Source organism: Eubalaena glacialis, chromosome 4 (assembly GCF_028564815.1).
Source record: "Eubalaena glacialis isolate mEubGla1 chromosome 4, mEubGla1.1.hap2.+ XY, whole genome shotgun sequence".
Taxonomy (NCBI): domain Eukaryota; kingdom Metazoa; phylum Chordata; class Mammalia; order Artiodactyla; family Balaenidae; genus Eubalaena; species Eubalaena glacialis.
Genome location: NC_083719.1, coordinates 134,108,812 through 134,121,012, shown reverse-complemented (window position 1 = coordinate 134,121,012; position 12,201 = coordinate 134,108,812). Strand labels below are relative to the sequence as shown.

At 41.9% G+C, this 12,201-nt stretch overlaps 1 protein-coding gene across 3 annotated transcripts in view; it reads right to left on the bottom strand.

Moving 5' to 3' along the window:
• The window catches only part of CYFIP2 (cytoplasmic FMR1 interacting protein 2), a 130,222-nt gene that overhangs the window by 81,593 nt on the left and 36,428 nt on the right, over window positions 1-12,201 (bottom strand). For all 3 annotated transcript variants that reach the window (XM_061189911.1, XM_061189912.1, XM_061189910.1), the window contains exons 10-13: window positions 11,877-11,968; window positions 9,935-10,052; window positions 7,396-7,515; window positions 6,742-6,867 (exon numbers count right to left, since the gene is read on the bottom strand). In XM_061189911.1, the coding sequence (XP_061045894.1) occupies window positions 6,742-6,867; window positions 7,396-7,515; window positions 9,935-10,052; window positions 11,877-11,968 (456 nt within the window). The remainder of the gene's footprint in view (window positions 1-6,741; window positions 6,868-7,395; window positions 7,516-9,934; window positions 10,053-11,876; window positions 11,969-12,201) is intronic.

The following is a 12,201-nucleotide window of genomic DNA, read 5'->3' as shown; positions in this document are numbered from 1 at the left end:
TTTCTTAGCTAGAACACAAAAAATCACAAACCACAGAATAATAAATAAGATGAACTTCATCAAAATTAAAAACAGGTGCTCTTTAGAAGGCACCCCCCCCCCAAGAAAATGAAAAGGCAAAGTCACCGATTAGAAAAAATATTTGCAACGTATTTGTGAATAAGGACTTGTATCTAGAATATATAAAGATTCTCACAACTTAATAGTAAGAAGATGGAAAGCTAATTTTAAAAAATGGGCAAAAGATTTCAATAGATAACACTTCACAAAGGAAGATGCATGAATAGCCTATAAGCACATGAAAAGATGCTCAATATCATTAATCTTCAGGGAAATGCAAATTGAAACCTCAATGAGATGTACTAAATATCCATTAGAATGGCTAAGATTAATAAGACTGACAACACAAGAACTGTGAGGGTGCGTGCAACAGAACCCTCATATATAATTGGTGGGAATATAAAATGGTACACCCGCTTTGGAAAACTGTTTGGCAGTTTCTTAAAAAGTTAAACATACCCCTCCAATATGACCACTCCAAGAGAAATAAAAACCTATGTCTACACAAACACTTATACTCAAATATTTAAAGCAACTTTGGTTACATTGGCCAAAAGCTGGAAATGGCCCAATGTTTATCAACAACTGAATAGATACACAAATTGTAGAATAGCCATACAATGGAAAAATACTCAGCAATGAAACGAAACGAACTATTGATACAAAAAACAATGTGGATGAATCTCAAAATTATTATGCTGAGTGAAAAAGCCACACACACAAAATACATATTATATGATTCCACTTAAATAAAATTCTAGAAAATGAAAACAAACCTATGGTGACAAAAAAATGTGATGTTTAGGGCCAAGAATGGAGGGAAGGATGGATTGCAAATGGCATAAGAAGTCTTAAAGGGAGATGAAAATGTTCTGCATCTTGTGTTTTTGGTTTCACAGGTGTATATACACTGTCAGAACTTTGTGAATTATACACAAAAAAACTTAAATGGATGCAGTTTACCAAATGTAAATTATACCTCAGTAAAGCTGACTGAAAAAAACAATAATATCCTCGTGGAGATAGCACATTCACGACACAAGAGTTGGGTGCGATTAAAAAAAAAGAAACATTCAGAGAACAAGATGGAGCTTTTGGACATTTAAAATATTATAGGCAAAATAAAAAATACTAACAGAGTTGAAAACAGAAATTAAGGAAATACCCCATAAAGCAGAACAAAAATAAGTGATATGCAATAAGACAGAAAAGATAGGAAAATTCGACCTAACTTCTGGGCATCCAACATCTGACAGATAGAAAACCCAGAAAGACAGAACAGAGAAAACAGAGAGGAGCAAATTATCAAAATTAAAATTCAAGAAAATTTCCCAGACCTACAGAACTTGTATTTCCACACTGCAATGGCCTATTTAGTGTCCCAAACAATGAATGCAAAAGGTCCTCATCATGATGCCTTACAGTGAAACTTCAGAAAAACTGTGATAAAGAGATGAGACTATAAGATTCTACAGATGAAAACGAAAGAATAAAGGTAGACTCACATTTCCTAATTTCAAAACTTACTACAAAGTTACAGTAATCAAAATGGTATGCTTTGGCATATAGGAAGACATATAGATCAATGAAAGAGATCTGAAAGCTCAGAAATAAACCCTTACATTTATAGTCAATTGATTTTTGACAAGAGTACCAAGACAATTCAATGGAGAAAGAATACTCTTTCCAACAACTGGTGCTGGGACAACTGGACATCCCCATGCAAAAGAATGAAGTTGGACCCCTACTCACACCATATACAAAAATTAACTCAAAATGACCAAAGACCTAAATGTAAGAATTGAAACTATAAAAATCTCAGAAGAAAACATAGGAGTAAATCTTTGAGAACTTGTATTAGGCAATGGTTTCGTAGATACGACACCAAAAGCACAAGTGACAAAAGAAAAAATAAATTGAACTTCATCAAAATTGAAAACTTTTATGCTTCAAAGGATACCATATAGAAAGTAAAAAGACAATCCATGGAATGGAGGAAAATTTTTTCAAATTATATGTCTGATAAGGGACTTGTATCCAGAATATATAAAAACTCTTTCTTTTGGTGTTTGAATATTGATATATTTTTAAATATACCAGTTCTGGAAAACAAGATGCATGATAAAATTTTTTCCTCTTTTTCATTTTGGCTCATAAATTTTGCTGCATTTTAGAAAACAGTCCCTGTTTTCTTGGTAACCATGGCGAATTAATTAGCTTTTTCTGATACAGAATATATAAAAACTCTTATACTTCAAAAATAAAAAGACAAATAACCTAAAAAAAAAAAATGAGCAAAGAATCTGAACAGACATTTCTCCAAAGAAGCTATGCAGATGGCCAATAAGCACATGAAAAGGTGCTCAATATCATTAGTTATTAGGGATATGCAAGTCAAAACCACCATGAGAAACTACTTCACACCAACTAGGATGGCTAAAATAAAAAAGACCATAAGTGATGACAAGGATATGAAGAAATTGCAACTCTCGCACACTGCTGGTGAAAATGTAAAATGGTGCAGCTGCTTTGGAAAACAGTTTTACAGTTCCTCAAATTTTTAAACAGAGTTACCACGTGACCCAGTAATTCTGCTTCTAGGTATATACTCAAGAGAATGAAACATATTTCCACACAAATACTTGTACACGAATGTACATATCAGCACATTCATGATAGCCAGAAAGTTGAAACAAGCCAAATTTGTGAATATATAAACAAATATGATATATTCATACAATGGAATATTATTCAATCATAAAGGAATGAAGTACTGATATATACTAGAACATGGATGAACCCTGAAAACATCATGCTAAGTGAAAGAAGCCAGTCACAAAGGATCACATATTATATGGCTCCATTTAAATATAATCTCCAGAAGAGGCAAAACTATGCAGACAGAAAGTAGATTAGTGGTTGCCAGAGGCTGGTGGGGAAAGGGATGAATGGCAAATGACCACTAATGGGTATGGGTTTTTTTGGGGGGGATAACAAAAATGTTATAAAATTAGGCAGTGGTAATGGTTTCACAGCTCTGAATATACTAAAAATAAGTGTACACTTTAAAGGGTGAATTTTTTAATATATAAATTATATCTCAATAAAGCCATTATTAAAAAATTATACAGAGGAAAAAATAACAAGGAAACAGGGATTAGACTAGAATCCAACTTTTCAGCAGCAACACTAAAAGCTAGAAAACAATGGAATAATACCTTCAAAATTCTGGGAAAAAATTATTTACAATTTAAAATTCTCTAGCCACTCACTATGAGTGAATTTAGAAGTAAAACATTTTCCGATATTCAAGATCTCAGAAATATTTTCCCCCATAATCCCGTTCTTAGAAAGCTTTGGAGGATATACTCCACCAATATAAAGAGAGAGTCAGCTGTGGGGTCCAATACAGGAGAGGGACAAAGGGAATCCCAGGGTAATGACGATGAGATATCTCAGATCAGTAACTGAACAACAGATCTAGAGACAAATCAGTTCAGATTGGAGAGAAGGAAAAGGGGCTTCAGCGGGAATGGCTCCAAGAAAAAAAAAGAGTAATAAAATTCATAAAATAATGATTGTGATTAGCTCTTTTGTAGGAAGTTTTACATTGGTATGTTTGAGGGCTCCTTTTTCATTGGATCATAGAAAACTTATCAAACAAAACGGCAAAAGCTGTGCCAGAAAAGAGATGTATTCATATTAGACCACATGACTCAGCAATGAAGAGTTACTCAGTTATAGTAATATAGAGCAACTATTAATTTAACCAAAAAGTGTTAAATTGCCACTTTGGGAAGATGGGAGAAAGGAATTGGGTGTATTGGGGGTGGGAATGGGAGGGAGAGATGAAAGAACTAAACTGTTTTCTCCCAAAGTAGGAAATCAATAGAAAATGCCATAAATTGAAAAACCAAGGAAAAGCCCCATCAGGCTGTTAGTGGAAGTATAGAGATAAATACCAGAAGAAATAGCTTGACGAGGTGAAAAGATGTTTCCTATTTTGGGATTCAGGGAGGAGTGAGGTGGTGCAGGTTACTATAATATTTTTGCCTTGTCCTAGTGTTGTTAAATGCCACGTAAAATTACTTTTCTTTCTTTCTTTCAAATTTAATTTAATTTAATTTAATTATTTTTATATAGCAGGTTCTTATTACTTATCTATTTTATACATATTAGTGTATATATGTCAATCCCAATCTCCCAATTCATCCCACCACCATCACCGCCCCCCCAGAATTACTTTTCTTAAATTTATTTTTACATGTTTTACTAACAAAATAAAAATTACAAAACCTCTCAATGTATAGTAAAGTAAGGACTAGAAGGAAATACAGAAAATGCCACTGGTGGTTGTGGTTGGATGATTTTCTGAGACTGTGGGAAGGTGAGTGTAGGAGTGGGGTTGAGGGGAGCATTTTCTAAACTATCTATGGTGCCTATGCATTGCTTTTATTAAGGAAAGAAAGGTATAAACAGTTTTACAAAGTTGTATGTCCTCTTTGACTGTAAGTCTCATTTTATATAAATAGGCTTGAGGAGGACTTTCTCCCCCAGTGATGACTGAGCAACTGTCTTCCAGGCTGACTATTTGCAATGGAAGTGCCAGGAGGTCAGGACCACTCAGCTCAATGCCAAGTGTGATTACAATCTGTCTGGGGAGAGAGGAGAGACCCACACGTCCATCAGCGGGTGAACGCATCAACCAAACGGGGTGAGTCCACACAACGGATTATCACTCAGTCATAAAAGGGAATGCAGTACTGATCTGTGCTACAATGGAGGGACCCTGAAAACATGAAGTAAAAGAAGCCAGACACAAATAACCACATATGATACGATTCTACTTATAGGAAACAGCCAAAATAGGGAACTCTATAGAAACTGAAGGAGACTGCTTAGGGCTACAGGGATAGGGAATAGGGGGTGAATGTACCGGTTTCTTTTTGAGGTGATGAAAATGTTCTAAATTTGACTGCGGCTGCCCAGCACTGGCAATATACTAAAAATTAATGAATTTACATTTTAAACTCGTGGTACTCCTCATCCGACTTCTGGCTGTCCAGCCCGGAGCCCGTCACCACCTGGGGAACATCAGCTGTCACCCTTCCTGTCGATGCACCTGGCACTTTTCTACCTTATTTCACTGATTCCCCCAAGAACACTGCAAGGGAGGTGCTGTTATTATACCCCTTGACAGATAAACTGAGGCTCAGACAAGTGCCTTGCTAAAGGCCACATGCCTTGTAATTGATTGAGGGTTCAAATTCAGGTGGTGTGACGCCAGAGGCCCACTCACAATGACCCTGGTTGACTGCAGCGCAGCAGCTTTCAGACTTTTGGGTCTGCAATTTACAGTAGGAAGTGTATACTACCTACTAACTCAGGAACACATACCTGCCTGAAATGACCCCACTGAGCCTCAGTTCTTTAAAGTGCAGCCTGGAGATCAGCTAAAGAGAAACTCTAACCCCTAATAAGTATGACGCTTTATAGCCTTCACTGCTCATCTACATCATTATCTCTGGTAATTACTCTTTGATTTTCAACAATAATGCTGGGATGGAAGTGGGTAAAGGTAATCAGCTCCATCTTATAGACAAAGAGGCTGAAGCTCAGAGAGATGAAGGGTCCAGGGGTAGCATCCAAGTCTCTGACTTCTAGGCTTCAGAGAGTCATGAAAGAGGTAGCTGTCACTCATAACCCAGCAAGAATGAGCTCCGTCACCCTCATAGACATATCTTTTTGTAATCAGACAAACAAAAAAAACAAATCAGAAGGTTATAAAGCAGGAAGTAGAATCCTCCCTTTAGAAATTACTACTGTTAATGGTTTGGTATATATAAATATATACACTTATGTCCTTCCATTTTGAGCAAATGTGCAAAAGTATATTAATTTTAGTAGAAATGGCATCATTTTACATGCCGCTCTTTAACCTGTTTCTTTTTTAACTTAATAATATACTGTGTATATCTTTTCATGTCAGTACATCCATTTTAGTGGCTGCATAGTATTCAATGATATAGCTGTACCTTTATTTATTTTACCTGGTCCATATTGAAGGACATTTCAGTTGTTTCACATATTTTGGCATTATAAACAACACGGCAATAAATGTCTGTTACATATGTCTCGGCACAGTTGGCTTATTTCCGAGATATATACGTGCCAAACGGTATGCCCGTCAAAAATCTGAATACAGATGATCAGAAAGCCCTCATAGAAAGCCTGTGAAATGTGGACTGGCCACTCAAAAGTATCTGAGAAGGTCTACATCCCACTTCAACCAGCAACAGACATCACCAATCTACTAGATCTTTACCATCTTGACTGGTCAGCATTCTATCTCATCTTAGTTTCGATCTGAAGTTCTCCAACCACTCCTCAGTCTGGGCATTTGTTATATCTCTTTTGGCCACGTGTTTTGTCCCTGCTGTTTTGTCTAATGGAGTGACTCTTTCTTTGGGATTTTAAGAACAGAATGCGTTTCTCACCGCTTCTGAAATAACAACTTGGGACAGAGATGAATTCGGGTAGGAGGAGGGGGCAGGGAAGTGCATGCACATGAGGCCCATGGCTGCCACCCGGCCCAGCACCCCTCCAGGAAGCCCTACGGCTGCTGACACAGCAGCAGCCTAGGGGGTGGGGGGCGAGGAGACGCAGGGAGTCAGCACCCACCTCGACGAAGGCAAACTTCTCCTCACTGGTGTAGTTGTAGCGGGTGGCTCGCTCATACTCCTCGGCCGTGCCCGGGCAGTCCTTGTTGCAGAACTTGTCCGTGGGGTGAACGAGCTTCCAGGAGTACTGGGGAGAGAGGAGAGACCCACGCGTCCATCAGCGGGTGAACGCATCAACCAAACGGGGTGAGTCCACGCAACGGACTATCACTCAGTCGTAAAAGGGAACGAAGTACTGATTTGTGCTACAATGGATGGACCTTGAAAACGTGAAGTAAAAGAAGCCAGACACAAATAACCACATATGATACGATTCTACTTATAGGAAACAGCCAAAATAGGGAACTCCATAGAGACAGACGGAGACTGCTTAGGGCTGCAGGGATAGGGAATAGGGGGTGAATGTACCGGGTTCTTTTTGAGGTGATGAAAATGTTCTAAATTTGACTGCGGCTGCCCAGCACTGGCAATATACTAAAAATTAATGAATTTACATTTTAAATGGGTGAATGGTGTGGTGTGTGAATTATATCTCAATAAAGCTGTTTAAAAAATAAGAGTGCCAGAGAGAGGCGGGGCAGACAGATTCCAAGTGAACAGAGTTCAGGATGGAGGGGGCCGGGAAGGGGCAGACTCTCTGCCCTGGGACACCTACCACCTCCATGACGTGGGCGCTCCACTTGGACAAGAGCTGCAGGCCCCGCAGGGCCAGGTCAAAGAGCTCGCGGTACTCCTCGTCCGACTTCTGGCTGTCCAGCCCGGAGCCCGTCACCACCTGGGGAACATCAGCTGTCACCCTCCCTGTCGATGCACCTGGCACTTTTCTACCTTATTTCACTGATTCCCCCAAGAACACTGCAAGGGAGGTGCTGTTATTATACCCCTTGACAGATAAACTGAGGCTCAGACAAGTGCCTTGCTAAAGGCCACATGCCTTGTAATTGATTGAGGGTTCAAATTCAGGTGGTGTGACGCCAGAGGCCCACTCACAATGACCCTGGTTGACTGCAGCGCAGCAGCTTTCAGACTTTTGGGTCTGCGATTTACAGTAGGAAGTGCATACTACATACTAACTCAGGAACACATACCTACTTAGAGGTATTCAATATAGGCATGAACATTTTTCACGAAGCAACTTTATGCTCAATACTTGAGACTTCCTCTGATTTTTTATTCCATTTCATACCAAAATGCTAATTAGAAACCACTAAACTGATTTCACAACTCAATTAGAAATGACTCACGGACTGAAAAGCACTGGTGAAGATAAACATCTATTTGAACGTGTAATATTCGACAGTGAAATATTATATGTATATAAACTGTGCATATGCATAGATATATGTGTATATATGTGTATGTGTATATACATACATATAGAGCCAGTCCTCATTATTTGTGGATTCTGTATTTGTGAATTTCCCTATTCACTAAAATTTATTTGTAACCTCAAGATCCATCCTTGCAGTGCTTTCATGGTCAGTTTCAGATGTGTGCAGAGTGGTAAAAAATTTGAGTCATGTTCCCAGCTGAGGCTGAACAAGGCAACTCTCTGCTCTCTTGTTTAGGTTCCTACTGTATACAAGTGTCCCGTTCCTGGTCTATTTAGTGCCCCATTTTCCACATTCTTATACTTTTTACTGGTGATTTCATTATTTAAAAGGGCCCCCAAGCACAGTGCTGATGCTTCTGTCTATGCCCCTATGAGAAAGGAGGCTGTGATGGGCATTATGGAGAAAATATGTATTTTAGATAAGCTTTGCTCAGGCATGAATTATAGTGTTGTTGGCTGCGATTTAATGCTAACAAATCAACAATATACATTACATAAGGCGTCTTTAAGCAGAAACGCATGTAAAATAAGGTTATATATTAAAAACCAGCTGATGGAAACACTTGTGATCGGAAGCTCACAGGAACCTAACCCTGTATTTTCTCAAAGAGCGATGGTTCAGTACTTGCTGATTTAGTGTTGACGGCCACTTTATAGAATATAACTGCTGTGAATACTGAGAGTGGTCTGTACATACACATGTATAAGCTGTATAATTCTAAAAATAGCTTTGAGCCAGACTCATTCTTAGATCATACCACAACTGGACAAGGAATGAAGGGGTCCCCAGCACTTAAATTATTCCCATAGCTTATGTTCAGTTCATTGTCACATACAGTTAAGAAAGCCAAAGGTTTGGGCTTGACCCTGGTCCATGTCCACCAGAAGCCCTCTTGAGAATGTGGGCCACTTGTCTAATGACCACACCACCTGCATTTATCTGGTTGTTCTCATTTCAAATATGATGCCCTTGGATCAAAGACATTTCCCTAGTTTGGGTTTTGGAAAGCATAACTATGGCCATCGGCCACATGGTGGAGCCAGTGGGCATACGCGTGGTAGTGCAGAGTCTTCCAGGAGCTCCAGGTAATAAGGGAATTCAAATCTGGAGACCTATATTTATTAAACCAACATATATATTCATTAGAAGGGTTTATACAGAAAGAGATCCAGAAGGATATATACATCCAAATGTTAATCATAGTTGGTTCTGGGTGGAAGGATTTTACATGATTGATTTTCCCTCCTTCTGCCTATCTGTATTTTTCCTGAGGTTTGTGCACCGATCATGCTTCCCTACAAAAAAAAAAAAAGAGGAAGAAAAGAAAAATCCAGTGCCAGTAAAAATGTAATTAGTGGGATCACAGGAGATTTTTATGACCTTATTTTGCTGCTAACTGTATTTTCTGGCTTATTACAATGATTATTTATAACTGTAGTTTAAAAATATTTAGATGGTGTTATCACCATGATTGTTCAGAACTTTGTTTCTCTTGCCATCCAGGGTGGAGATGGTTTAGATCATGCACAGACTAACAATTACTGGGCTGTTACTAGCTGCTAGGCACAATGCATTTTCCATGCATCGTACTGTTTAATCCTCTCAATGAACCTTTCCAGATACTATTAGCTCCATTTTGCAGATGAGGAAACCAAGGCTCAGGGATGTTGAATAACTTGTGAAGGTCAGCAGCAGAACCAGAATCACACCCAGTTCCATCTGGCTCTACAATCCATGCCGCCAGTGTGTATTCCCTTACTCCTCCACTCCCCATGATCTCATCTCTTTTCTGGCTGGTCCTCACCCCTTCCCAGCCTGGGCCCACACGGGCCTCCATCCCAGCAGCCAGAGCGAGCTCACCTCACTGTTGCTGTAGCGAGCGAGTTCGGAGATAAAGCGGATGTGGTCATCCCGGATCTGAACCATCTGCTCGCAGATATTGTACTGGGGGCTGATGCTGCTCTGGGTGCACGTCCACCTGGGCAGAAAATCAGGGGGGTCAGAGTGGGCCCTGGCCTTAGGCACCTGAGTGGGGCAGGCTCCTTCCATTCACTAGTTGCTCCTGGTGCTTGGCCAACGTGGCCGGCTCCCCTGGGTGGACCAAGAGGTGTCCCAGCTACCAGCAAGAGTGCCTGCTAAATCCCGCCGTGGGGACTGCAGGCTGAATTGAACAGCCTTTCCTCCTCCTGCTTGGGGCTGGCCTCCTCTAAGACCCAATCGCAGGCTTTTCCAGATAACGGGTGTCCACAGTACTTACCAGTCACATGAGCGGGGAGGGACTTGCAGCCTCTCTAGGGCTGCAAAGGACTGGAATCCAAGCAAAGAAAAAGCAAGGCGGGCGACCTCCCAAACCTATCTACTGACCCCGGCAGCACTATGTCCTGTGGTTGAAGCTGTCGTTGGAGGGGGCCTATGGGCGGGACTGGGGAAAACTAAAGGGACTGTGCCTCTTTTTCAACAGCGAGCTGGCAACATGGAAGCTCTCTATGGAGAGGAAAACCACAGCCATTCTGAAAGGCACTGGTCTCTCTTTCTCATCCTCTCCCCCTTCCTCTCTTCTTTCTCCTCAACTCTTTCCTCAACTTTTTTGAAAGAGATCTTTGGGAAAACACCCTAAATTGGGGAGGAAATGAATGAATGAGAATCTTCACTCTCATTCCCCAAGAGAAAAAAGACAACCCCGTTCACTGTCCTCTGCCATCGGTGCCGGGTGACCCAGTGGACAGATTAAGCATGGACACCAAACAAAGCAGATACGCATTGTAGAGAGAATTTACTATTTCAAAAGGAGCTCTGAAAGGGCGCTCCAGAGAATACTCAGAATGGTGACAGACTTCCTCATGCCTATACTTTGGCATGACTTTTCTTTTGAGGTCCTTGTGTAGGGATGGGGACACCATCACTTGAACCTCTGACCACCATCCTGGTCACATCACCACTCCCAACCAACCTCAGGTGGCCGAGAATTCACGCAGGGAAAAGTGAAGAAATGAGTTCAGCATTCTGGACTCCATGCTTTTCCTGAAAGACATCCTCATACACCAGCAGCCACTGGGTTATGAAAAGACTTAAACCAGCTTTCCCTGGCAAGACTCACCTGCTGTGGCTCAAAGCTGGTGGAGTTCAAGGACACTCCATTTACATACTTTTAAGGACCTAATACCCTCACCCCTGACTAAAGGATGGTCGGCCCCCCTCTGTATGGAAATGCAGGCAGAAACCTCCTTAACAAGGCCAGAGATCAAAGGGGTGGCCAAGACTGTAGCCGAATGTCCCCCAACTTCCATGAGGCGCTGACACCCCAGATCTTCGCTCAGATCACCTAGAGTGGTGGTTTATAAAACAACCTAAGGAGAGGTCGTCAACCCGCTTCACAGCTGGAACCGTCGGAACGATACCCTCCACGGCATACTTACTGCGTGGACACAAAACCTGAAGAGAGAACCAGTGTGATGAAGAACGAGGCCATCTCGCTCTGCCTGACCACTGAGGGCCGGTCACTCCTCCCCCTTCTCAGGGGAAGGAGGACTCCTGCTGTTCCCCTGCAGGCGGTGTGGGCCACCACGGGAACAGAGAAGGGGCGGGGCTGTGCTCTGAGCACTTTTGAACCCTGGCAGCAAAGGGCAGGTGCAAAAGGGCTCAGAGCACCATCCACTGCTCCCCTCTGCCAGGCGCCAGTGATTGGACGGAATCCACCTGCCCAGGGCTCTGGGGAGGGGGGAGGGGCTGAAGTGGCCCCTCGGCCCCCTGCCCGGACTGGGCATCCTCGGGGGAGCCGAGAGACATTACGGCAGGCACTCACTTGGACTTGTTCTCTTCATAGTGAGCACTGGTCTTAATGTATCTGGCCAGCTCTATCTGCATGTCGCCGAAAAGGGGCACCACCTGCAGCTGCTGCAAAGGAAGCAAATACAGTGCGTGAGACACGGAGGGAGGGGCCAGGTGGCTGCCTTCCGCCAGGGGAGACAGGCCTCCGTGTGTGCCTCTGGGATGACCCCCAGTTTCTGCTTCCAATGATGCTACTATGTGACCCTGGAACCACAAAGAGCCCCAGCCAGCGTAGAGGTCCTCCCGTGCCTCCAACCATCTCTATGTTCCAGCAACTGCGCCCAGAGAGGCAAAGTGAC